The 27,942-nt window shown below is 43.8% G+C and overlaps 1 protein-coding gene across 5 annotated transcripts in view; it reads right to left on the reverse strand.

Moving 5' to 3' along the window:
* Positions 1–27,665, reverse strand: part of UBR4 (ubiquitin protein ligase E3 component n-recognin 4) — a 138,178-nt gene extending 110,513 nt beyond the window's left edge. For 3 of the 5 annotated variants that reach the window (XM_044237288.1, XM_044237289.1, XM_044237287.1), the window contains exons 1-17: positions 27,496–27,596; positions 19,660–19,757; positions 18,333–18,436; positions 17,188–17,317; positions 16,936–17,075; positions 15,906–16,008; positions 15,670–15,811; positions 15,387–15,511; positions 12,633–12,757; positions 11,998–12,057; positions 11,722–11,912; positions 6,282–6,381; positions 6,010–6,147; positions 5,438–5,555; positions 4,404–4,591; positions 2,865–3,024; positions 2,658–2,743 (exon numbers count right to left, since the gene is read on the reverse strand). In XM_044237288.1, the coding sequence (XP_044093223.1) occupies positions 2,658–2,743; positions 2,865–3,024; positions 4,404–4,591; positions 5,438–5,555; positions 6,010–6,147; positions 6,282–6,381; positions 11,722–11,912; positions 11,998–12,057; positions 12,633–12,757; positions 15,387–15,511; positions 15,670–15,811; positions 15,906–16,008; positions 16,936–17,075; positions 17,188–17,317; positions 18,333–18,436; positions 19,660–19,757; positions 27,496–27,536 (2,049 nt within the window). In that variant the 5' untranslated portion in view covers positions 27,537–27,596. Of the gene's footprint in view, positions 1–2,657; positions 2,744–2,864; positions 3,025–4,403; positions 4,592–5,437; positions 5,556–6,009; positions 6,148–6,281; positions 6,382–11,721; positions 11,913–11,997; positions 12,058–12,632; positions 12,758–15,386; positions 15,512–15,669; positions 15,812–15,905; positions 16,009–16,935; positions 17,076–17,187; positions 17,318–18,332; positions 18,437–19,659; positions 19,758–27,495 lie in introns of all 5 variants that reach the window. The other 2 variants (XM_044237286.1, XM_044237285.1) reach the window with 1 other exon arrangement.
* Between the last annotated feature and the right edge of the window lie 277 nt (positions 27,666–27,942).

Genomic DNA, 27,942 nt, shown 5'->3' on the forward strand with positions numbered 1-27,942 from the left:
CCTATTCTCTACGGAAAGTATTTCTTCCCCCATTATTTGGACAAGTTTAGGCAGGAAAGGGCCAAGTCCATGAACTTTGAAACTTCCCTAAATAAATTTAGATCTCAGCAAGGAGGTACTAACTTTGGCCGGACATCTTGACCATATATAGTCTGAGAAAGTGCGAGAGGCCACATATTAATTAAAGCATTTTGTTCTCTTCATCTCACGTCAACAACTTTACCACTCAAGTTATATTCCCTTTCCTGCTAAAAAATCATTTTTTTAACATTTACTTATTTGTGAAATAGAGAGTTCTAGAGTACACACATGTGCATGCACAGAGGTGAGGGGTGGAAGAAGAAAGAGAGAGAGAGACTCTCAAGCAGACTGCGCTGAGCATGGATCCTGACGTGAGGCTCGATCTCAGAACCCTGAAATCACAACCTGAACTAAAATCAAGAGTCCACTGACTCGAGTGGAGTGGTACGCTCCACTGACTGTACCATCCAGGTGCCCCCAATGCAATGTTTGTATAAATAGGTTTTATAATTTTTTTTTTAAGATTTTGTTATTTGACAGAGAGAGACACAGCAAGAAAGGGAACACAAGCAGGGGGAGTGGGAGAGGGAGAACCGGGCTTCCTGCTGAGCAGGGAGCCTGAGGTCAGACTTGAGCCCAGAACCCCAGGATGATGACCTGAGCTGAAGGCAGATGCTTAACGGCTGAGCCACCCAGATGCCCCCAAAGCAGTTTCTTTCATCTAACACTAGGTATGTATAAATAGTTTTTATAATTATCTTTTTAAACAATTAAATAAATTTTTTAAGAATTTTTCAAATAATTTGGGATGCTAAGAATCATGTTTAACCTTTTGAAATAGATTCGTAGATTTTGTTCCCTTGGGGGAAGTGCATACCCCTGAACTGTGTCCTGATTCTGAGAATCCACCAAAATAATCTTAAGAATAATGAAAAATTTTCACAACAATCTTAGGGCAAACTATTAGAGAGAGCTACCAAATTTAATTCTTCCAGGGGAAGTGAAGGGTAGCAGCAACAGAAATCTGCATTTATTAAATAAATTCCCCAGGGATCTTTATGCACACTAAGAGATTGAGAATCACTAACTCTGACCACATTAAAAAATTATTCTTAAAATATGACACTGTGGGGGGTACCTGGGTGGCTCAGTTCAGTGTCGGACTCTTAAACTCAGTTCAGGTCTTGATCTCAGGGTCATGAGTTCAAGCCTCGCATTGGGATTGGAGGAAAAAACACATTGTCAAATGGTGGGAGAAAAAGTGAATCCATAAATCTGACACATTGCTGGTAATGGTAAAACTTGGTGCTTTTTTTTTTTTTAAAAAAGTAATCTCTATACCCAATGTGGGGCTCAAACTCCCAATGCTAAGATCAAGAGTCGCCTATTCTTCCAGATTGAACCAGCCAGGTGCCTCACTGGTGCGGCCACTTGAAAGAGCAGTCTGGCATTACCTGCAACAGTCACATACTCGGTTTCCTACCAGATCTACTCCCAGTTATCTGCCCATGAGAACCCCCTGGTTATCCAGGGGACACGCACAAGATCACAGCAATACCTGGAGTAGCAACAAACCCTGACACAACCAAAAGGTCCATGAGTGGGAGCAGAGGGGAGGTGAATAAATTGGTACAGTCACAAACACAATGGCACAGCATATGGCAAAACAAGAACTACAGAATTAGCAATAGCATAGATGAATCTTGGCAATACAATCTTGGAAAATAATACTAAATGAAAAAAGAAAGCCCAACAATACTATATATAGAGAGGATGGTATCATTTACTATAAAGCTAAAAGCAATCAAATAATTTGAAATTTTAAAGAATATAAATGTAAAAATAAGCGTATATATAAAACTAATGAAAGGAGGAATTTGAGATACAGGATTCAAGACATCACTTACTAGTGGGGAGAAAAAACCCTAAGATTTTTTAAGGCCTCAATCAAGATCCTAGGCTTTATTTTGCTGGTGAGTTTGCAAGTAAGCTTGTATCAGAAAGCATCTACCTCCTGTAATTTGAATGACTTTTTAAAAACACATTTCTGGGGCGCCTGGGTGGCTCAGTGGGTTAAGCCGCTGCCTTCAACTCAGATCATGATCCCAGGGTCCTGGGATCGAGTCCCGCATCGGGCTCTCTGCTCAGCAGGGAGCCTGCTTCCCTCTCTCTCTCTCTGCCTGCCTCTCTGTCTATTTGTAATCTCTGTCTGTTAAATAAACAAATAAAATCTTTAAAAAAAATAAAAATAAAAATAAAAACACATTTCCAACACGGATTCCTTGGATTACCGGTGGAGTTAAGCAATTCCTGGGATTGTTAGCCACTGATATTTCCCTTTTTTATAAACTGCCCTCTTACCTATCTTGCCCACCTGTCTCCTAGGACACTCATTAGGAGCTGGTTTTGTAGTTTTTCCTTTGCTTTAAGCTTACTGAACGACTTGAGGATAAAGAACACATTTTTTCTGTCTTGAAATGATCCTGACGGGGCAGTGGGACATATTAGAATAATCTCTCAAACTCTTCCCAGTGAAGGTGCTTCCGCAACAAGCCATGTTCTTTTGTAATCGGAACACTACAGCCTACTGGGAGCAGACACACAGCACTTGGCCAAAGGTATCAGTGCAGACAAACCTGCAGAATGGGTGACTGAAGGTCAGAAGTTACCAGAGAGTGGTTGAAGTGATAGAGAGCAGCAGCAAACTCTTCATCTGATGAACCTGGAAAGCAAATAAGGACACTCATTATTCAAGCAGCCCCTTGATGCATCACACCTCCCTGCCAACAGCCAAACGTCACTGGGGGAAAAAAATCCACCAAGCCCCTATCCTGCCTACTGACCCTTGAGTCCATCTTTGTCCACCTCCTTAATGATGCTGGCCAGGGTAGCCATGTGGTGTTCTGAAAGAGACACGCTCAGGTAGTTTCGGATAAAATTGTTCCGCGAGTTCAGCATGGAAGAAGTGATGAAGTTCAAAATGTTGGAAGCCAGGCCTAAGAACTGCAAAAAAAAAAAACATAAAGAACCTTATATCAGGTCCATAGGCCCAGACTGCCTCCAAATTCTGAATATAAAGAGAACTAAAACACGTCCACAGATATGATGCAACAAAAGCCATGAATTCAAGGGTCAGATTTTAAATCCCCTACAGTGGGATAAAATTTATTATGACAATCTTTCCCACATAATTCTACCAGTTACACAAAATGGCACAAATTGAACACAAGACTTCAGAAAACACTGTGGGAAGACAGAGGTTTCTAGATAGACTTGCTTCTGTCATTCCTCTAAGGCCCTGAATTTCTTCAGCTCAAGGACATTACTGAAATAAGGAATTCTGGGACTCCTGAGTGGCTCAGTCGGTTAAGAATCTCCCTTCAGTTCAGATCATGAGCCCAGAGTCCTGGGATCGAGTCCCACCTCTGGCTCCCTGCTCAGTGGGGAGCCTTGCTTCTCCCTCTTCCTCTGCCTCCTACTCTGCCTGCTTGTGCTCTCTTTCTCTGACAAATAAATAAATAAAACCTTTTAGAAAAAAAAAAAAAAGAAGGAATTCTGAGGCCTGTATGATCATTATACACACACAAAATTCTCAGCTCTTTGTTTCTCAAAATGAATTGAATTATTGTGTAAATATTTTATGTCCACAACCTTGATGAGCTGAAGCTGTATGAAAGTGTGCTCCATATCTGCCTTGTTTATCAATCTAGCTTTAGAACAGCGCTGACACATAGTACATCATCTAGAAACGCTGCCTGAACAAATAATTTAGCAAGCACTTGGGATGGACCACACCTACGCTAAGGGCTCTTTCATTCTTCACAACACCCCTAAAGGCAGGTACAATCACTCCCATATAACAGAAGATAAAACTGGGGCTTGGAGGGGCGCCTGGGTGGCTCAGTGGGTTAAGCCGCTGCCTTCGGCTCAGGTCATGATCTCAGGGTCCTGGGATCGAGTCCCGCATCGGGCTCTCTGCTCAGCGGGGAGCCTGCTTCCTCCTCTCTCTCTCTCTGCCTGCCTCTCTGCCTGCTTGTGATCTCTCTCTGTCAAATAAATAAATAAAATCTTAAAAAAAAAAAAAAAAAAAAAACTGGGGCTTGGAGAAGTTTTAGACTCTTGCCCAAAGTCTCGGAGCCAGGAGTGGCAGAAGCAGGACTCAAACCCACTTCTAACTCCAAAGGTCATGTTACTAACTCTCAATCAGAGAAACAATACCAAGAATACAACTCAAACACCAGGGGTACACGTAAGTCTTAAGAAAAAAATATCTAAATATTACAGTTAATCCAACCTACAAAATGTTTTAGTTCAAACAATCTGCTTCTCACACCCCTTCTCCCCATCTCTCCCTCCCCTAAACCTCAGAAATTCACTCTTACCAACTCAGGATCTTTGCGACTAGCCAAAATGTTGCCCTTCTCACCAGGGGCCTGTTTACTGGGGCTTTTAACTCGAGGAGAGCTCTCCAGCGGAGGGGGCGGGGGAGGGGGCGGAGGTGCCACTTTCTCTTTACTGGGGGAGATGGTCTCCTCAAACCACTGCCCCAAAATTGGCTCACTGTCATCATCTAAACAGAGAAAGAAATAAGTAATAAAAATCACACATTTTTACAAAATTTTCAGTACATCTGCTTTGTGGAAGTGTCTACGTCAAAAGGAACACAAGGATATCTTGATTTCAGGTGGTAGTTACGTGGCTGCATAAATCTGCCAGTACTCATCCAAATGTACCCATAAAACAGGAGGATTTTACGGATGTATACTGTACCTCAATAAAACTGGTATTTCTTAAAGGAACCCAATGTTGTCATTTTACTGGCAACAAGCCAAACATTTTGAAAAACAAATTTTTACTTGTCTATCACTTGTAATGCCCAAAGTAAGAGCTGCACCTTTCACAATACTATACATTACTCCCACAAACCTGATTATAAAGAACCTGAGACATTTTTCTTATTCAATCTCCAAACTAAGACAAGAGGGAGTGCTCGTTTTGCCCTGTTGCTCACTGCAACAGAGTCTGGAGTTCCTCTCCCTACTCCTCCCCAAGCCGCACATCGATGACAACAGCCAAACCAAGTCCCTCATACACAGCCCCTGGAGATTCACTGGGAAAGCTCAGAACAGAGTTCCCGAAATGCATCCACACAAAAAGAAAGAGGAATGGAGATGTATTCTGATCTTGGAGGGGAAGGGCTAAAAAGCAATCAGGGCTTCACTGAGGGTAGTTTCTGTCCTTCAGTCTCCACAGTTCAAGTTACTCCTAAGTAAGATGTCACCTTTGAGGGCACAGAAAATCAAGATCCACACTAGGCAGGTGAAGACGGCAAACAGAACACTAAAGGAAGCCACGGGGGACCTTCCCGTTGCACTCTGCTGCCTGTCTCCTGAAGACCAAAAAGAGCCCTCTCTACCTTGGCTGCTGTCTTCCTCCGTGCTGCTGAAATCATCCTCATAGTAGGTGTTTGAGTCGGTCGAGGCGCTGGCATCACTGCTCATGGAGCCCTTCCTCTGACGCTGCAGGACGCAGGCCTAGGAAAGCAGGAGGCTTTGTAACTGCTGGTCACAAAAATGGAGCCGCCCTAATTCACCTCGTTCACCACATGAGACACTTTCTCTGTGTCTTTTCCTTTCCTCTAAATCTAGGAAGTCCTTCTAATCACACCTTTCCTTCGAGGCACTTTATCCCACCAAGGCACTCCAAAGCCAAAGCTATGGACAAGAACTGAATCAGGAGTGCTTCCAGAGTGCCCTCTAAGCTACTGCATCAGCATGACAACCGTCTCAAAGCACCAAGCAATCATATGTATCACAGCACTGCAATCAACAACAGATTCAAATGTGCAATCATTTAAGAATTTTGCTCATCTTCAAAACCATTACCACAACTCTTGTGATTATGAAGGTCACAGTATACAATCTTCTCCATCATTTTGAAAGGGTTATGTAAGAGCTTCCGATTCTCAGAAGCACTGACAACACCCACCTTTCTGTAGGAGGTTGAGAGCAACGTCAACAGCAGGTTTGTCAGTGGAACAGAGTCAATCAGCCGCTGGATCCTCTGGATGGAGGTGCTCTGGGCCATAACACTCAGGACCGCAGGAGGACCATCTGTCTCCCAGCCCTTAAGGGAACCGTAGCAAAAGAGAATTCATGTCCTCCAACTGATCAGGAAGTTAACAGGATCGGCTGGCTCATGGAAGCTCCCCAGGAGTGAAGCCAGCAATGGAGATGCTGACCCCAAGCACGAGCCCTCACCTTGTGCAGAGCTTCCACTTGTAGGTCTTGAAAGAGAGAGGTTAACAGCTTGACAGCATGGTTTGCCAGTATTACGGAGAGCACCCCAAATCCCTGGTGCCTACACACACACAAAAAAACAAAACAGCAAACAAACAAATTATAACCTCAAAAACAGGGCATCTTGCCATTTGGGGCCTTGACCCCTTTCAGAAACTATGGACCTGTGCTCGCTTCGGCAGCACATATACTAAAATTAGAAACTATGGACCTGTCCCCAGAAGAAAAAAAAAAATGCACATATAATATCTACATGTAATTTCAAAAGCTTCATCTCCCTGAAGCCCACTCACAGCCTGCCTCAGGACCCATAGGCTTCAGGTTAAGGATTCCAGGACTACAGAAAGGCTTCCAAACACCAGCATTTTAGAATTCAAACTATCGGTTTGAATTTACAGGGTGATGTGAAAGATGATGACATTCAAAGGTTGACTGAACTTTTTAAAAAGTCATTCTTTTGGGTGCCTGGTGGCTCAGTGGGTTAAGCATCTGCCTTCAGCTGAGGTCATGATCTCAGGGTCCCTGCATCAGGCTCCCTGCTCGGTGGACAGCTTGCTTCTCCCTGTCCCTCTGCCTCTGCCTGCAACACCTCTTGCTTGTACTCTCTCTAATAAGTAAAATCTCTAAAAAAAAAACATAAAATTTAAAAAATAATAATAAAAGTCATTCTTTTCAGAGAGCTTCTGGGCTGATAAACAGAGGGAAATAAAAAAGTGCTATGTGTTGGAGGGCAGGGATGCTCTGCGCTGTTTCCCCACACCCTGCCCTAGGTATCTCTTCGATCTGTTCCAGGGTGACAGCCTCTTATAAGAAACTGCTCATCAATTAAGAAAAAAGTCATTCTGGGGCGTCTGGGTGGCTCAGTGGGTTAAGCCACTGCCTTCGGTCAGGTCATGATCTCAGAGTCCTGGGATCGAGCCCCGCATGGGGCTCTCTGCTCAGCGGGGAGCCTGCTTCCTCCTCTCTCTCTGCCTGCCTCTCTGCCTGCTTGTGATCTCCGTCTGTCAAATAAATAAATAAAATCTTTAAAAAAAAAAAAAGTCATTCTTCTGAGAAGAAAAAGGGTAAAAATCACCAACTTCTATAAAGTACCTAGTCATAAACTAAAGAGAATAAAAACAAAGTTTTACACTTTAAATGTGAGTAAAACTTTTTCTTTCTGTTCAAATGACCACAGGACAAAAATTAGTACACCCAATACACAAAGAGCTCATGTCCATCAGTAAGAAAAAAGGAGAAATACTGAAGAGAAAATGGGGGTAAAAAACACAGTTATGGGGCACCTAGGTGGCTCAGTGGGTTAAGCCTCTTCCTTCGGCTCGGGTCATGATCCCAGGGTCCTGGGTCGAGCCCCACCTCAGACTCTGCTCGGCGGGGAGCCTGCTTCCTCCTCTCTCTCTGCCTGCCTCTCTGCCTACTTGTGATCTCTCTCTCTCTCTCTCTCTCTGCCAAATAAATAAATAAAATCTTTAAAAAAAAAAAAAAAACAGTTACAGCAGTACTCATAAAGAAACACAAGTAGGAGCAATGTAATACCATCCTTCTCTTTTAAGATTATACAAACATGAAGATTAATGACAGCCACTGTCAAAGATGACCGGGAGAAATGGGCACATGGGCACATACCGATAGTGAGAGTGCCATCAGAACAGTCTAGCAAAACCCTGCAATTTTTACATAAGTATGCCATTTTGTTCCAACAATCATAATTCTGGGAATTTACCCCAAGGGGATAATTAAACAAGTTCACAAAGATTTATAGTCAGAAAACTTATCAAAGCATAGTTTATCAACACAAGAAATTTAATATAGCCTAAATAAGTGCTTCAATAGGGTAATCAGTTAACAACGGCATGTTTATAGGGTGGAAAACCGCCAGCCATTAAACACTCATAGTGAGTCCGAAACAGCACCACTGAAAAGTTATCTACAATTTATTTTCTTTTTTGAAGATTTTTTTTTTTAAAGATTTTATTTATTTATTTGTCAGAGAGAGAGGGAGAGAGAGTGAGCACAGGCAGGCAGAGAGGCAGGCAGAGAGAGGAGCAGGCTCCCTGCCGAGCAAGGAGCCCGATGTGGGACTCGATCCCGGGACGCTGGGATCATGACCTGAGCCGAAGACAGCTGCTTAACCAACTGAGCCACCCAGGCGTCCCTTGAAGATTTTATTTATTTGACAGAAAGAGATCACAAGTAGGCAGAGAGACAGACAGAGAGAGAGGGGAGGAAGCAGGCTCCCTGCTGAGCAGAGGGCCCGAAGAAGGGCTCCATCCCAGCGCCCTGGGATCATGACCTGAGCCGAAGGCAGAGGCTTTAACCCACTGAGCCACCCAGGAGCCCCATCTACGATATTTTCTAAAGGCAATCCTGTTCTGTAAACATACACATCTTGTGCACATCAGTGCACATCACGTGCACTGAAAAATGTCTGGAAGAGTGTTTAACCAGTTTGGGAGGCAGAATTTAGAATTAGAATGACTTATTTTCCCCTTTCTTAAGGTTTGTAACTTACATAAGGTATAGATTTTGTTTTTAAATGTCAAGAAACAAGAGCTGTTTTTTAAACATTACTGTTACTTTGAAGGATAGACCTTTTGGAGCCCTCCCATTTCCTGCTACAGTGCCAAGTGTGAAGACAGAAATTCAAAAAATCACAAACTACTGTTCTCTCTGGAACATGCTCATATCCCTTCTTTGCCTGGTATCTAATATCTACCATCCCAACGTCTATTTCAAATTTCAGTTCACTTAACACTTCCTCAAGGAAACCTGCCTTGATTTCTCTGCCCAGGCAAAATACCGATTAGAATACTCCCTAGATACAATCTGACATGACCTTTTCACGTCTCTTAGAAATGTGTTTTTGGGGCGCCTGGGTAGCTCAGTGGGTTAAGCCGCTGCCTTCAGCTCAGATCATGATCTCAGGGTCCTGGGATCGAGTCCCACATCGGGCTCTCTGCTCAGCAGGGAGCCTGCTTCCCTCTCTCTCTCTCTCTCTGCCTGCCTCTCCGTCTACTTGTGATTTCTCTCTGTCAAATAAATAAATAAAATCTTTTTTTAAAAAATTTTTTTAAAAATTAAAAAAAAAAAAGAAATGTGTTTTTGTTTCTGTGGGTTTTGTTTTGTTTTTTTTAACATACATCACAGCATTCCAGAACTAACACAGAGCTCAGGACAGAGAAGATACTCAGTGAATAATCTCTTTTTTTTTTTTTTTTTTTATTTAAAGATTTTATTTATTTATTTGACAGAGAGAGATCACAAGTAGATGGAGAGGCAGGCAGAGAGAGAGAGAGAGAGGGAAGCAGGCTCCTTTCTGAGCAGAGAGCCCGATGTGGGACTCGATCCCAGAACCCTGAGATCATGACCTGAGCCGAAGGCAGCGGCTTAACCCACTGAGCCACCCAGGCGCCCAGTGAATAATCTCTTAAATGAGGTCCAGAATTGGACTTCCTCCTTGAATTCCAGACATCCATACCAACAGCCCATTCACCATCTCACAAAAAGAGGTCTGAAAGTCATCTCAAACTCAGCATGGCAGGGCGCCTGGGTGGCTCAGTGGGTTGGACCGCTGCCTTCGGCTCAGGTCATGATCTCAGGGTCCTGGGATCGAGTCCCGCATCGGGCTCTCTGCTCAGCAGGGAGCCTGCTTCCCTCTCTCTCTCTCTCTGCCTGCCTCTCTGTCTACTTGTAATCTCTGTCTGTCAAATAAATAAATAAAATCTTTAAAAATAAAAAATAAAAAAAATAAAAAAAATAAAAAAAAAAAACTCAGCATGGCAATAACGAAATTCTATACTTCTTCCTCTTCCTGCCACCCAAGCCCTAAGCCATTGTTCCCTGTCTCCATAAATTATACAACCCAATTGATTATGTGAAAAAATTCTGATGTCATATCTTTCACACTCACCATCCAAGTCATCACCAAATCCTGTCAGCTGTACCTTCCAAACACATGCTGCTTTGACCTCTTCTCTCTACCTTTCCCACAAGCACCCTATTCCAATTCCCTTCATCTCTCATCTGGAATAATGCATGAGCTTCCCAACTACTCTCCCTCCTTTCTGCCTTAGTCCCTGCAGTCTTATTCCCACACCAGCTGGGTTCTTGGGTCACTAAGAATTAATAGATCAGATCAATCCCCTAGGGAAAACCCTCCACCACTTACAGATTACAGTTGGCCCAGGCAGATCTGGCCCCTGGCAACCTCTCTGACATAACTTTCTACCACTCTCCACAAGGGCTCCACTCCAGCCACACTGACCTTGATGATCCTTAAAAATGTCAATCATGGGGTGCCTGGGTGGCTCAGTAGGTTAAAGCCTCTGCCTTTGCCTCGGGTCACAGTCTCAGGGTCCTGGGATTAAGCCCCGCTCGATCCCAGCCAGATTAAGCCTCTGCCTTCAGCTCAGGTCATGATCCAGGGGTCCTGGGGTCGAGCCCTGCATCGGGCTCTCTGCTCAGCAGGGAGCCTGCTTTCCCCTCTCTCTCTGCCTGCCTTTCTGCCTACTTATGATCTGTCAAATAAATATATAAAATCTTTAAAGAAAAAAATGTTAATCATACCTCCACCTCCAAATCTGAACTGTACCCCCAAAATTTGCATGGCTCACTCTGTCACCTCACATATGTTCTCTCCACCTTGTCCTTAGAGCCCATTCCTTATCATCCTAACTTAAATAACACCCCTGTCACTCTCCAGCCCCTCGCTGAGGCCTATTTTTCTTCATAACACTCCTATAAGAATCAATCATGAAATTACTAGTGTACTTGTCTTCACGGTTGCTCCAATTAGAAAATAAGCTCCACGAAAGCAGACATTTGCTTTGAACAGCACTACATCCTCCATGCCTGGAAGAGCCCAGCACGTAGTAGGGACTCAAAAAATAAATAAAATGCAGAAATGCCTGGGCTTAGAAAGTAAAACCTTGAACCACATGGAAGTTCTATCTCTAACTCCTCTCCAAGAAAGCAGGGCTTACTGTCCAGACTGCATAAGGACGGCAGCAAATGTTCTAGGAAACAAGCCAAGAGGACCTGACAATCCTCCCCTCAGGTCAAACACACAGGTGAGTAATGAACTGCAAGTCACACCAGCCCGTTTTACAAAACAGAGGCATTTTTTTCTGATTTGAACCTCATAAAAACTCTGAAAGTTACATTACACAGACATTTCCCCCTTAGAGATAAGCAGACTCAGAAAAAAATGAGCAATTTGTCCAAATTCACACAGCTATGATGTAGAGAGGAGACAATGATCATTACCTTAGTTGTTAAATTTAACCAGGCACAGTGGCAAACAGTTCCACTGATGTGAAGATTAGAGGCTTACCCTAGCTCCCCATCAATACAAAATGGTGACACAAAACACAACATGAACAGCCATCGAGTAGACACGTACCCTTTCCCAGGTCCCAGTTTGGGAGAGCCCACTCCCTCTTTTGTTCGAGAAAGGATGTCTCTGACTCGGAGTGCAGCCAGTGGGTCTTTCTCTTTCCCCTTATCGGCCAAGGCAGTGGGACTGAGGTTCAGTATGAGGAAAAGGCTGTTTAACAAGCACCAGGCACCCAGCAGCTGGAAGTTCTGATAGTGCTGTTGAAAAAGTACAAAAGAAAAGGATGACCGCGGAGATCTTACGAGCTATGAGACAGGAATGCAGCAGAGACATACTTCTTACCTCTCCACCAGCCCGCCGGGAGTTGCTGATCGCTTGTCCAATCATGTCATAGATTTCGAGCTGTCCAACATCAAACATACACAGAAAGAAATCTGAGCGAGCTGACTTACTTCATTACAAATTTTAATCCCACCCGAATTAATTTCACTTGGAGAATTTAGTATCCTCAAGTCACTTTCTAATGACGGGACTCCATCACACTTTCCTGGACCTTCACATGGTGGTGACTCCTTGTTACACTCAGCTCACGGCTCACCTTCTCAGAGATGTCTCCCCCACACAACCTAAAGCAACACAGCCAGGCCCCCATCAGATCGCAGCACCTCACAGGAACGCATCCTACGCACCCACCATTCTGGGAGACTCTCTCGTGTACTGTAGGCCTCCGCTCAAAGCGCAGTGATGCACAGCAAGCCCTCAGCACACGTGCACACTGAGTGACTCATCTTTCACAAGGTCCACTGCCACCACGATGACGTGGTGAATCATGTGAATGCCCACCTCTCAGACCTGCTACCGAGGGGAAGGGTATGGAGAGGACCCCACATCCTTTCCTCTCCCCGGAAAGAGGGTAGACCTGGCACTACCTCCTCACTGAACGACGGAGGTCCCCGGTGTGAGGGGACCCAGCTTACACATTTCTGGACAATGGTAGCCGCATCGCTCTCGTAGTCCTCTTCTTTGGAGCTCGTGGACCCCGTCCGCACCTGCTGGGCACTACCCACATGCAGGATGGCCATGCAAGTTGCCACACTCACACCTGGAGGAGGAGGGAAAGATGCACAGATTCCAATCATGGCACAGTCCCAGAAGTCCAGAAAATACAAGCTACCCCCCAAGCCATTCCATGATCTGACAACTGAGAGTAATGTCCACAAGAGCAAGACTAGACAGCATTACCATCCGGTCCAGCAATCACACTCCGGAGTATTTACCTGAACGAGCTGAACCCTTGCATCCACATCAAAACCTGCACACGAGCACTTCGTATAGCTTTGTCTGTAACTGCCAACAATGAGAAGCAACTGAGATGCTCTACCACGAACTATGGCACACCCACACAGAGAATATTATTCAGCAATAAAAAAGGGTGAGCGAGATCAAGTCATAAAAAAATCAGGAGGAAACTTAAATGTGCACTCCAAGCAGAAGAAGCCAGCCTGTAAAGACAACATAATGTATAACTGATTCCAATTTTAGGGCACTCTGGCGAAGTTAAAACCATGGAGACAGTAAAAAGCTCAGTGGTTTCTGGCAGCGCGGGCAGGAGAGCGGGATTACTAGGCGGAGCCCAGGGGAACTGCAGAGCAGCGAAACTACATTGTGTCACAGTGATGATAAGTACAGGACATTACACATTTGTCAAAACCCACAGAACCGCCTAACAAAAGGAAACCCTGACTTAAACAACGGACTTCAGATAATAGTATATCAAATACTGGGTTCATCATTATAACAAAGTTCATTACCTTAGTAATGCAATACGTGAATAATAAGGGAAACAGTACTGGGGAGAGAGGGTAGATAGGAACTCTGTATAACCTGCTCAACTTCTCTATAAATCTAAAACTGCTTTAAAAATAAAATCTATTGGGGGCGCCTGGGGGCTTAGTTGGTTGAAGTTTCTGCCTTCGGCACAGGTCATGATCCCAGGGTCCTGGGATCAAGCCCCAAGTCAGGCTCTCTGCTCAGCATGGAGCCTGCCTCCCTTCCTCTCTCTCTGCTTGCCGCTCTGCCTACTTGTGATCTCTGTCAAATAAATAAATAAAATCTTAAAAATAAAATAAAACCTATTAACTTTAAAACATCACAAAATGATTTCCCATTTTTCCAAGATTATGTGGAAAAACATTCCATGTCTGGTGTTCCTCAAAGGCACAAAGGCCAAATCCTTGTCTTTATGTCAAATCCCAGGCCATCAAATTTCAACAACCCACACCTGGGATCTTTAATCCAACTAAAAAATTTTAAGGACTCTTTAACCAATATTAACTGAGTATACAGATAGCCGTGTGATACTCAAGAAATTTCCTAAAAATTAAATAATCCCAACTTAAAATCTGCAAAAAATCAAAGACAGAGGATGAGGAAATGAGCACTGGAGACGATCTAGGGGAGAACACATTTTCCCATGTACCTTTAGGTTTCTCATTCCCCTGCTGCTGCCCGAGCTCAGGCTCTTATTGTGTCTTGCCTGAATGACTACAAAAATTCCTCCTAACAAAATATCCTGCACACTGCTGCTTGAATATAGCTCGGAATTTTCAGTGGTTTCCACTGTTTATAGGACTTTGTCCAAATGACTTAGACTGCATTTCTAAGACCTCTGTGACTGTGTCCTCTTTTCTCTCTGGCTATACAATAACCACTAATCACATATTCTCTCCCTTCATCCCTTCCCTCCACACACTTATACAGTATGTTCCCCCAAACTCGAGGATATTTTGAGTCCTGCTTCGGCCTCTACCTCCGGATAGCCAAGCTGCAATCCCACCTGCCCTACAGAACTCCTTCATTACTACTGCTTTACCCAATTTAAGGTGCCTTTCTCTTTATATCCCTTTTGCATCCAGATGTTCAAAATAAAGCTACTGAAAGAAAGTAGGGAGATGATCAACCTCAGCATTTATTGGTGTCCCCAAGGTGAGGTTGCCAAAGCTGTTCAAATCCTCACTCAAAGAACCAAGTAAACATCAGAAATTGGTATACCTTCTAAGACATACAGGACTACAGTATTTAAAACCAAGGATCAGTGAATTGAATTAAAAAGTCCCTGTCACAGCAACTTAAAAGAGAGCGAACACCAGCTGTCAAATCCCACTCTCGAGGCAGCATGAGCAACAGGAAGAAAGGGGATTTGCGGGAGCATGAAGGGTAACATCTGCTGTATTTATCAATATAAACAGATACCACCTGTTCTGTAAAGGCTTCCTGAGACTTGCTCCCACAGCAAGACTCCATCTCTCCCTTCTTTGTGCACCCAACTACTCTACATTTCTCTTATTGCCTTTATCATACCCCACTATATATTACTCTATGTGGTCCTAACTGTTCTCGATAAAGGCTCCTTGACGGCATGGATTACATACTGTTTATCTCAAAATCCCAACAGCACTTGGCATTTTGCTTTCCATACAACAGATATTTACTATCTGCATATACTATGAAAGCAAAGATGCACATCACATGCCAACAGTTGTGCAACAGCAGTATCATTCACAGGATTCATCTGGAGACCTCCTTTCACCTAGATGAGACAGCAGATGATCCTCAGGGGTAAGGGCTCAAGGAAAGGGAAGAGAGAAGAGCACACAGGGTGATCACATGGCTTCCAGAAAGTATACTTGCACTGAACTAAGAATATGAGATCAGACATCACAACCCCTCACCTGCATACAGACAACTTAGGCTGAGGACTGTCACATCTTGCAGACGGGAAGGATTGAGAGGTTCCAACACGGGGAGAGAGAGGGTATCCAATGCCATGGTTACATCAATCACCAGTGAATGAAAACTACAACATGACAGAGAAGGAGGTTAACCAAAGTGTCTCCTTGAATCCCTTGCTTCTATAATCTGATAATTAAAGAAAGTTAGCGTGCCATAAACAACTATCCAGTTTCTCTCGAGAGCAGCTTTAGAAGGTAAAGCACACATCCCGGAGCACCTTACCCATTCCGAACAGCAGTGGCATCTGCTACTGTGGCCGGCATGATGAAGAAAGAATTGGCCAACACTGCATCTTGAAACCGATTGATGTAGCGCAGGAAATAGGGAAGGTTCAAACACACGCGCAGGAGCTTCTCGGAGCCACCTGCATTAATGACAAGGCTCAACCTTACAATTCCATTTAACGGAATTTTTGAAAGCAGAGAAACCAGCTTTATGACAACAATTAAGAGTCTTACCAAGCTCTTGAAGACTAGCCACATTCTGAGCTATAAACACATTCTTGGTTTTAATAGCAGAGGCTTGATCTGTGGATGACTGCTCCTCATTTTCCCCTTCAGCCTGAAGAGAAACAAAGGATGTGAAAGGCCTATCATGGTATTATCACCTGCTGACAACGGCCCTACAGTTCAGAATCTAAGCAAGAGCCCAAACTAAGCAGAAGGTCTATGGATACTCTTGAGAATTCCCAGTTAATGAGGAGGGGAATCCCTCACTAATACTAGGGAAAATAGAGTTATTTTCCCAAGAGGAGGAGAAAAATATAGAGCTTGAAGATACATATATTCTACAATTAATAGTGTGATGCCTTTTACAGAAAACTGTATGTATCTTTTATATCTGTTTATTTGCATTAAGAAATTTTAGAAGAATGATCATCAAAATAATATCAACAGTAGAGGGGCGCCTGGGTGCCTCAGTGGGTTAAAACCTCTGCCTTCAGCTCAGGTCATGATCCCAGGGTTCTGGGATCGAGCCCCAGGTCAGGCTCTTTGCTCAGAGGGGAGCCTGCTTCCTCCTCTCTCTCTGCCTACCTCTCTGCCTGCTTGTGATCTCTGTCAAATAAATAAATAAATTTTTTAAAAAATATATCAATAGTAGAAAGAAAATCACCTCGTTTTTTCTTTTTGGTTTGTATTCTTCTATTTCTTTCTACCCTAGGCAAATACATCATTTTACATCACAAATATCAGATACAATTGTTACTTTTTTCTAGTATTATCATCTTAAAAGCTCCAAGGGGGGGCGCCTGGGTGGCTCAGTGGGTTAAGCCGCTGCCTTCGGCTCAGGTCATGATCTCAGGGTCCTGGGATCGAGCCCCGCATCGGGCTCTCTGCTCAGCAGCGAGCTTGCTTCCCTCTCTCTCTCTCTGCCTGCCTCTCTGTCTACTTGTGATCTTTCTCTGTCAAATAACTAAATAAAATCTTTAAAAAAAAAAAAAAAAAAAAAAGCTCCAAGGGATGAGGACATTTGGGTAGAGTAACTCACCGGAGTCTGTGGACCTATGGGTGGTGATGCTACAGTTCTAGGGTTGAAAACCGACGTCAACTGATTCAAAAAATTCATCTGTACCTCCTTCTGTCTCAGCTCTGGGCTTACAGGTGAGGCCAGCTCTTTCTGATCTTCCACTGCAAATATAAAACCAAAACCAAGGATGAGCAGAGAGCCACTAGAAGCCAAAGCAGGAAAAGTTGGCCAGGGAAGCAGTCAAAGAACTGGGTCTGGAAAGTGAGGGCTCACCGTCTGAGAGGGTCTTCACCGTTTGTGGCAGCTTGGCTGATTTCATCATTGCTGTGAACGTGATAATTTCAGTCCTGTCTAGTCGACTACAGCCAGTACACAGGCCCTTGATGAGGAGAATCAAGTGTTTCTGAAAAGAAAACAAAGTCAAATATGTCTTTCAGAAGATACTACTCTTTTGGGACTTCTCACTGGCACAGGGCCAAATTCAGGTTCATATCAAGAACTGAAATCGGGGAAAACACTAAAGCGGAGATCACAAGCTGATGGTCCTCAGACCCTATCTGGTTTGCAAATTCGTCAGACTATGCTCACAGTGTTGTTGTTGGATTGTTATTTTTATACTTGAAGTTACATTAACTTTTTAAAACATGGAAGGTTCAAAAGACAAATCCAGAATTCTTATCTTTCTCAATAATTCACAAGATAGGGACGCCTGGGTGGCTCAGTTGGTTAAGCAGCTGCCTTCGGCTCAGGTCATGATCCCGGCATCCTGGGATCGAGTCCCGCATCGGGCTCCTTGCTTGGCGGGGAGCCTGCTTCCCTCTCTGCCTCTGCCTGCCTCTCGGTCTGCCTGTGCTCGCTCTCTCTCCTCCTCTGACAAATAAATAAATAAAATCTTTAAAAAATAATAATAATAATAATAATTCACAAGATACAGCAACTGAGTCTCCACCGCTATCTGGCAACGACTGACTGGAGCCGCACAGTGACTGGCCCTCTACAGCTGGGTCGGGCACCTTCTCAACTGGCACACTTCAGCCGTTTTATGTTATGTGCCTGACCCCTGGGAACACGGAAGTTTGCGATCATTGCAAAATCCTCTGCAGCCTCTATACCAGAGGCTGGTGAACCACAGCTCCAATTCAGCCCACTGTCTGCTTTTGTAAATGGAGTTTACTGCACCACAGCTATGCTTTTCCATTTATGTATTGTCTGTGGCTGCTTTCATACTACAAAGGCAGAGTTTAAAAGACAGAGACTAGTTGCAAAAGGGACCAAATGGTCAGCAAATTGTTCACTATCCGGCCTGGTACAGGAAAAGTTCACCAATCCCTGCTCTATACCACCCTTCTCCATCATGCCACTAGCGTGTCAGAGTCCTACCTCAAAATAAGGGCCACAAATGAACCCATCACTCTCACCTGGGACACGGCACAAGCCTCATCTGGATTCTCCAAACGCAGGAGAGAAAACTCAATCAGGACTTTACAGGCTGCTGCCACCGACTGAAGCTGGTTCCGGGGAACTGAGAAAGAAATGGGCTTGACTTAACCTCACACCGCCACAGCTTGGTCAGCCTCATGGCTAGCACATCAAACCAGACAACTCCCAAGCTCTGTGTCCAGCTTCCCAGCACCATTCCATAACAAAAATCATTCAGAACCAACAATCCAAGGGCCAAACAAAGGCATCCTGGCACTGATACCATCCACTGCTTCTAGATCAATCTATCTCACATTTACTGGAAATTCATTATAATAGGAAATACAACACACAAAGTACCAAACACTTCAAATATATTAACCCACTGATTCCTTAAACCAACATTTTGAGTAGGTACTATTGTTACCCCCTCCCCCTCTTTTTCATAACAGATAGGGAAATTACACCATAGAGAGGTTAAATGACTTGCCCAAAGTCACAGGGCTAAAATCAAATCCAGGAAGTCTGGCTCTAGAGTTCAAGCTCTTAACTACTAGAATATACTACTTCTCCTTTCCCATAGGTTCTAAATGTCTTTTACAAGAGATTTCCTACACAAAATTTCTTCACGCTAAAAGTGATTCCTCCACCAGTAGCCAGTGGTGCTAATAAACACCATAGCACACAACAGTTACCCAGCAACCTTTAGCTTCCTCTCATTTTACTTGCTTAGCAAACTATTTAAGTAAATAATTCAAATTCTTCAGAACTCTGTTAGAGGTTTTTTTTTTTTTTTTAAGGACTTTTTTCAAAATAAGTAAAAATGTAAAAATGTAGAAAATTAAGAATTAAAAAAAGTTTAAAAGATGGGGAACTGAAATTGAAATCCCTTGACATACTAGAGAATACAAAAGGAGAATTTATTTTCTCACCAAAACCAAATAAACAGTGCCTTCATCAGTGGCATCCGAACCTCAAGCTGGTATCCGCCCATCCCCCCTCAACCCCCAGAAATTAACACACTAGTAATTACATGTGCATGTATGAAACCAATAAAATGCTTTTATTAAGAAGGTACAGTTTAACTTAATCGATTACAAAGCAGACATCCAAACCAAGTACTCTGCAAATCCCTCTTGGTTGGCCTATGTAAAGGAACTTCCAGAGCCTTATCAGACTGACAGCGGTCTCCACTGCTGGGTGAACAGGTTAGGAGTGTTAAAACAGACTTCGTTAACAACCTGTTCAGAGACCTGCAAAGAGAAGACACAACCGTACCCCCATCCCGAAGCCCTCAGAAGGGAGTGACAAGCATGGAATACTCACTGAGGCTGCAAACTGTTGTGATATAGTGTGTGGAAAGTGCAACAAAAGAGGAGTAGAAGGGCTCGTACTGCTTCTCATGGTGCAGGATTTCGGATTCACTGCAAAGAAAATAATTCAGCTAGTATTTACTTAGTGTTTCCTATCCGCCAGACACCCTACCCCTTCACAGGCATTACGGTACTTACAGCAGCCCCATCTGGGAGGCACTATTACCATCCCTATGTTCAAGACTGAGAAAGGGAAGCTCAGCAAATTGAAAGTAAGCACCTTGCTCAAGGTGCGTCAGGCTTAAGGAGTAGCAAAGGCTAATAGGCAGGAATCATTTTCACACTCACTTAGAATTGAAGAAGTAGAAGTTAAAACATAGCAGGATGCCAATTTGTTTTATATCACTGGTTGCCAAAGACCAAAAGCTAGTAATATTATGTGCTGACCAAAAAGGAGTAGACCAAGAACACTCAAAATACTGCTAATGGGAATACAGGTCATCATAACCCACTTTGAAAACCAAACAAGACCAGTCCATAATGCAAGAATCAACAGTTCAGGGAAAAATCACCTGATTAATGTTAAAACCCAAAACTCACCAGGTACCAGAGCTCTCCTGTCTCCCCACGCCCTCCTATCTCCAACCGGGACACAGGTAGATCACAACAAATTCAGGGATTTTAACCATATCCCTTATCCTGAGCTGAGGAAATGCCCTCTTCTATGAAAATCTGGAGCCCGTAAATCTTAAAACTATACATTTATGTAATTCTAGCAAATCAGATGCTAATCCACAACCCATGAAACAAGAAGACAATGAAAACAAAAGAAAACAAAACTATCTTATTAAACGTAAAGAAGGAAAGAACGGAAGGCTGTGGCTAAACAGCTTCTTCAGTGAGTTAATTCTCCAGCCAGTATTAGACTCTGAAGGGAAATGTACACAGTCAGGACTCTATCCCCTTGCCAAATCAACGTAAGAGCCAAAAAGAGAAGTTCAATACTGGGGAGGTGCCGGTGTGAGTGATGAATCACCTCAAATAGCACGTAGGAGTCTGGCATTGCAAACACTCTGCTATGTGGGGATTTATCTAGGATAAATGGGGATTTATCAAAGATCAGTTCCTTATCTCAGAATAACTGCTTCACCAAGAAAAAATATTTATGGAGACTCTATGATGTGTAAGGGCTTTCCTGCCCACCAAGGATCATTTCTACTTGTCAGGTGGACAAAAAAAGAGGAAACAGAAACCTTTAAACACTTGTAATGCTCAACTTCGTGGCCATCATACTGGCAGAGGTCATATCCTACTCAGCAGAAAACTTCTACTAAATCCCCTCTTCTACCTCATACACTTAGTTGTTCTTTCACTTTCGTCCTTGTATTTTCTTAGTCATTGTTCTAAGGTTTCCCCACCCTGTAATTTGATGTATTTTACTGAGTCATTTACCTTCTGTTTTACTTCAAAAGTTCAGAACTGCTTATCCCCATTTTCTTTGGCTGAACAGGCTTACTAGAACTAAGAGAAAAACTACCCACCCAAAGGATGAACTTACTTGTTTTCATTTCCATTCAGATAATGAAATACATCCATAATACAAGAATAAACTCATTTAACTGGCTGGTTCAATGTTGACCCTTTGTGATTTTCCTGCTCTAGAAATGCACAACTGCCTTATTCCAATTTAAAAAAAAAAAAAAAACACAAACACAAGAATGTACTTTGAGGAAAGATGGACATTGGCATGCAAAAAACTGTAGCACTCCCAAGCTCCACTTACAGTTTGCTTAGGGCAACTAAGGATAAACATGGGGAAATTAATTTGAAAAGACTTGAAGGAGGGAGTAGGACATGTGGACATGTGGCCCAAAGGACATTATCATATCTCTTGATTTTAAAGAAACAAGTGTGTATGAGTAGTCTAAAACTTGCTGCCACCCTCATTCCCCAATAATCTGAAAAACACCAAGATACCAGAAGACTCAAAGAAATGGAAAAAATGGGACAAAGGGCAAGAAGTTAGGTAGGAATGGGGAAGAATGAAGAACTGCAGGCAAATACAACAAAGAGAAAGGAAAATAAGACTTATATGTAAAAATATCTCTCTCCTCTGGGTGGTCGAGCTATCTTCCTCAGACATCTGCTTCTTCTAACAAACATTCCAACCACAACACCGCTGGGGTTGAAACACTCCTGAAAAACAGGGAATCTGAAACGCTTATATCCCATACAAAATAAATGTGAGGCAGAGAACAAAGGGAAACAGCAGCTAGCAGTCTGGTCACAGAAATCTAATTTGACATCTAAGTAAAAAATAACTGGCTCAGGTCTGGAAATATCTAGCTTTTTTCAGGAAGAGGTGGAATGCCAAGAGGACAAAATAAAAGCCTACAGATTCACCTTCCTTCTCCCCCTCAGACACCATACTACCTATATCTTTTTTCTAAACTATGGAAACTCCACACACCCCTTTCCCTTCATCAAAGTCATAAACTCCCAAGAGCAGAATCCACTATGCCTGTTTCATGACACAATCAGGAAACAAGTAAGCATAATAAATACAATTTAAGAATAACAGCATTAAGAAAAATATGCTTACTGAACATCTGCTGTATGTCAGAGTACCACACATTTAACCAAAGAACTAAAAGCTTTCCGGCACCTCCTTCACTCTTGACAAACCTGTGGTGAACGTACAATAAGACATTAGGACTAATCTCACAATTACACGCTATCATTTGGTGGCAAGCTTTTTTTTTCCTGTAGGTCAATCATGAACTTCTGTGCTATAGCCTGACAGAAGCTTGACACCAGTGTATCCCTTTCTCCCTTTCAAGAAATTTAGGAAATGACCAAACACTATCTAATAGAGATTTTGTAATAGCTTCCGCCTTCCCAAGTAGGTCTCTCTGGCCTAAATTTTATCAAATACCTGGGAGGCAGAGACTGAAAGAGACATCATTAAGAGGCCAGGACAGCCTAGGAAGGGCTGGCTCATGGGAAACAGACTTTTTTTTTTTTAACTTATGAAAGGTCAAAGTGTTCAATGATAATCATGGTCACCAACATATCTCACACAGAGTTATGAAAGGAATTCTGTGTTTGACAGGACCTTAAAATACAAGGTTACATTCAACAATTATACTAACTAATCCCAAATATGGCACGTGTTCCACTGAGCTTATTCTAGCTCCATTTCTGGTCTGGAAAAGTAAAAGCACTGTAAAGATTTTCAATCCTTACTATTAAAACAAATGCTAGCAAAAGGCAGTAGAAATGAAAATAAATTTCTTGTTAAGTCAACTCGGGTATGTTTTTCTTTTAAAAATCAAAGGACAGGCGCCTGGGTGGCTCAGTGGGTTAAGCCGCTGCCTTGGGCTCAGTTCATGATCTCAGGGTCCTGGGACTGAGCCCCGCATCGGGCTCTCTGCTCAGCGGGGAGCCTGCTTTCCTCTCTCTCTCTCTCTGCCTGTCTGTCTACTTGTGATGTCTCTCTGTCAAATAAATAAATAAAATCTAAAACAAACAAACAAACAAACAAACAACTTTTGGGGCGCCTCGGTGGCTCAGTGGGTTAAAGCCTCTGCCTTCAGTTTGGGTCATGATCCCAGGGTCCTGGGATCGAGCCCCACATCAGGCTCTCTGCTCAGTAGGGAGCCTGCTTTCTCCTCTCTCTCTGCCTACTTGTGATCTCTGTCAAATAAATAAATAAAATCTTTAAAAATAAATAAATAGGGGCACCTGGGTGGCTCAGTGGGTTAAGCCTCTGCCTTCGGCTCAGGTCATGATCTTAGGGTCCTGGGATCGAGCCCCACATCAGGCTCTCTGCTCAGTGGGGAGCCTGCTTCCCCCTCTCTCTGCCTGCCTCTCTGCCTGCTTGTGATTTCTCTCTTTCAAATAAATTAATAAAATATATATTTAAATAAATAAATAAATAAGTAAGTAAAATAAAAAATAAAAATCAAAGGACACTTTTGAAAGTATGTTTCCCAGTTTACCCATACAAATCTATTCCCCCTTTGTTTCACAGCTGGTTACGAAGTCAAACTTAATTAACAGGATCTAGACCTAGACATTGTTATCTACCTCTTCTTCAAACCCAAAGTTCAATTCCAACTATAAAGGTATGAAAGACTAGAGATGGCAAGTGGAATGGGGGAGCACGGAGGAGTCTCAGGGCAAATCATCGTCTCCAGTGGTTAAATAGGGAGGAATTCAATGGATGAGCGGGCTGTCACACAGCAAGGAAGAGCTGGCAAAGATGGAGTCAGGACATCTAAAAGGGAAGCAGAGAATAGCAGATTCCAACAGAAAAACGGGTCTCTGGAGGCAAGGGAGGGAAACATGGATGGCAGTCATGCTAACAGAAAGGGGACCCCAAAGGAGAGCAGCAATCCCAGAAGTAGCAGCCTAGGCACCTACTAACCCTTTGATTACCTACAAAACAAAGCCCACCACAGCATCTGTACAGTGATGGCTCTGATCTGGCCCTATAATCCATGGCAATAACTTTAGATTCAAGAAATACTTCCACAATTCTGACACCTTCATTTCATTTTTTTTTAAAAGATTTTATTTATTGGGGCACCTGGGTGGCTTATTCAGTTAAGTGTCTGTCTTTGGCTCAGGTCAAGATCCCAGGGTCCTGGAATGGAACCCACATCAGGCTCCTGCTTCTCCCTCTCCTAGAGCTGCTCTCCCTGCTTGTGCTCTCTCACTCTCACTGCCAAATAAATAAAATCTTCTTTAAAATTATTTTTTAAATAAAGACTTTCTTTCTTTTCTTTCTTTCTTTCTTTCTTTAGAGAGTGCAGGTGCACGCAGGGAGGGCAGAGAGAGAAAATCTCAAGCAGACTCTGCGCTGAGCTTCATCTCACCACCAGATCATGACCTGAGCTGAAATCAAGAGTCGGATGTTTAGGGACGCCTGGGTGGCTCAGTTGGTTGGACGACTGCCTTCGGCTCGGGTCGTGATCCTGGAGTCCCGGGATCGAGTCCCACATCGGGCTCCCAGCTCCATGGGGAGTCTGCTTCGCTCTCTGACCTTCTCCTCGCTCATGCTCTCTCTCACTGTCTCTCTCTCTCAAATAAATAAATAAAATCTTAAAAAAAAAAAAAAAAGAGTCGGATGTTTAACCGACGGAGATACCATGGCGCCCCTCATTTTTTTTTTTTTTTTGAAAGGCAGAAACTTACGAGAAACAGAATAGTAGGGTATTAACTTCTGCTCTAAACCAGGGTCTAGCACTGTTTTTGTAACAGCCCATATTTAAGACTGGGTTTTGCAATGTTTATTTGGCTGAAAAATAACTGTTAAAACCATTTTGTGACATATAAATATATGAAATTCACATTTTAGTGTCTACTAATAAGATGTGGAACACAGCCACACCCATTCACTTACATCTTGTGTTAAGGCTGCTTTTGCTATACAATGAGTGAGTTGACTAATACACACAGAGAATGTACAGCCTGCAAATATTTACTCTCCGGCCCTTTCAAAAAAAAAAAAAAAAAAGGCATGCCGACCTCTGCTCTACATGCCGACGTCTGCTGAACACTAGTAGGTTTGGTTGTTTTTTACTGTAAACAACTTGTAAACCAGGTATTCTGAAAACTTTTCTTAGGATGATATTCCTCTCAGAGACCCTAAAGAGGACAGAGAACCACCTTTCTAAGTGAACTGAGCAACAAAACCGGAAGCAAGACTTCCCGGATCCTGCCTTACAATAAAAGCTTTTGTTAGTAAACATCCATTAGTTTGGATATCTTTCCTAAATTGTGAAGAGAGTTCTTACTTCTGTCTACAAACACAGGAAACTCTTGATTACCTTAGGGTGCACGAGGGGGCACTGTCACTCACTTGGCAAAATTCAAACCTAGTTTGATATATTCGGTTTTGGCTCCTTCTACAAGCTTGACAGAGTTGCTAAACCATTCTAGTTTTAAAAAGATGGATCTGGAATACCAGATGAATGGGAGGGCGTCACGTCCATAAAAACATAAAAGCAGGGGCACCTGGGTGGCTCAGTGGGTTAAAGCCTCTGCCTTCAGTTTGGGTCATGATCCCAGGGTCCCGGGATAGAGCCCCACATAGGACTCTCTGCTCAGCAGGGAGCCTGCTTCCCTCTCTCTCTCCCCCTGCCTCTCTATTTGTGATCTCTGTCTGTCAAATAAATAAATAAATAAATAAATTTTTTTTAAAAAAAAAACCACACACATAAAAGCAGGGGCAGCTGGCTGGCTTAGTGGGGCACGCAAGTATTGATCTTGGGTTTGAGAATTCAAGCCCCACATTGGGTGTGGAGATAACTTAAAAATAAAATCTTTGGGGCGCCTGGGTGGCTCAGTGGGTCAAGCCTCTGCCTTAGGCTCAGGTCATGATCTCAGGGTCCTGGGACTGAGCCCCGCATCAGGCTCTCTGCTCAGCAGGACGCCTACTTCCCCCTCTCTCTCTGCCTGCTTCTCTGCCTACTTGTGATCTCTGTCAAATCAATAAATAAAATCTTAAAAAAAAAAAAAACTTTGAAATAAATAAATAAATAAATGCATATATTTTAGAGTATTTTATTTAGAGCAAATATTTACAAGTCACATGATGAGCATAATGTAGGAAAAATATCGCCAAGCCAAATGTTTAAAACAGTTAAAAAAGAGGCCACATAACTTGAAAGCAGTATCTTGATACTTGCTTCCATCTTTAAAATATTCCGGGCTTAATAATTAGATAGGAAAATCCATCTGTAAAGTTAACAGTAAAATTACCAAACCCGGCCATTATTTTATTACAACTTAAAAAAAAAAAAAAAACAACTTCATACAAAGCATCATAAACCTAACAACAGGCAATGCAATAAACAATCTGTCAAGTCACGGGCCTTCCTTAGTAATAAAAAGCAATTTCTAACCTTCTGGATGACATTAAGATATACCCTTGCTGGCAAGAGGCTAAAATGACCCAGTCAGCAACTGCAGATTGTTGAAGGTTTGACTAGCAAAATAAAAGTGAGACTCCCTTTAAAAGCACGTCTACCATTAAACCAATGAAAGACTCCTCTGAGCGATGTTAAGTCAGGAAAACACAAGCATCCTGATACCATGGCCTTGTTGAACACAACTATCACGATCTAAGAAATCTGGAGAAAATGACGAAGCGATTTAATACCAAACCAATAAATGACCCCGTTTGTAAGAGCCTGAAGATGACTTTGAGAGGGAGCGCGCGCGCAAGCGAGGGCACTGTTTCTGTGGGAAAATGACCTCAGACTAACACTGAAATGGTCTCATCAAAGACCGTTACAGTAGCAACATACAGTAAGTGCAACCTGAAAACAAAGTCCTGAGTGGTCACTAGTGGCTTCAACCACAGAAACAGCACGTGCCCCCAGTGATTACAGCGCCACGGAAAGACCGTTATTAAATTATGCGGCACATCTCCAATTTAAACCCCAGGCTCCGCTCTGGCCCAGGCCAGGGGGATGAGTGCGGGCAAGAAATGCAAACTCATCAGTGCTATGACCTTAACACAGGGGTCAGCCCCGGGGACATTCCCCGAAGAGCGCGAAGCGTCCCGAAGTCACTCCCAAACGGGTCCAGCCACGCCCTCTGAAGAGGGCGTCTTCAAAAGTTTTCCTCGGAAGGGAAATCGAGGCACGATAATTTACATGGACCGGCGGAAGGAGCACTGGACAAGCCCTCGTCCGCCTGGATCGGGGAGCCCCGAAGCCGGGGCTGGGGCGGGGGGCGCCCAGCAGCAGAAGGCGGCCCTGGAAGCAGGTCCACACTATCCTGCACGACCTCCCCTCCCCCTCTCAGCGCCCGCCTCGCCGGGGCCGCCGCCCGGTACCTCTCGATGACTGAGGCCACCAGCTGCGGCAACTCCTTCATCTCGAAGGCTGAATAGGACGCAGACAGCAGGGGCCGAACCGCCACCTCCCAGCCCGGGGTTGTGTCAGCCCCCGTCGCCGGGGCCCCGGGCGCCGGCGCCGCTGCCTCTTCGCCGCCGCTCGTCGCCATCTTCCGTCGTACTACTGCGGCTCCCTTCGGGGGCTTGCCACCGGCCTAGCGCCGCCTCCCGGGAGGGGGCGGAAGTGACGCAATCCGTGTGTCAGACTGTGCGACGCAGTCGCAGAGCAAAACACGCGACGCTCAGGGCGACCTCCCTCAGCTCTCAGGAGAAAGGCGGCCCCGGAGTAGGCGAGCCGGAGGAACTGCGGCTGCGCAGGATTTACGCCTTAGTAGGAGGCGGGGGGGGAGGGGCAATCCCCGCGCCTGCGCGCTGGGAGTCGTTCGT

This window comes from Neovison vison, chromosome 2, assembly GCF_020171115.1.
Source record: "Neovison vison isolate M4711 chromosome 2, ASM_NN_V1, whole genome shotgun sequence".
Lineage (NCBI taxonomy): Eukaryota > Metazoa > Chordata > Mammalia > Carnivora > Mustelidae > Neogale > Neogale vison.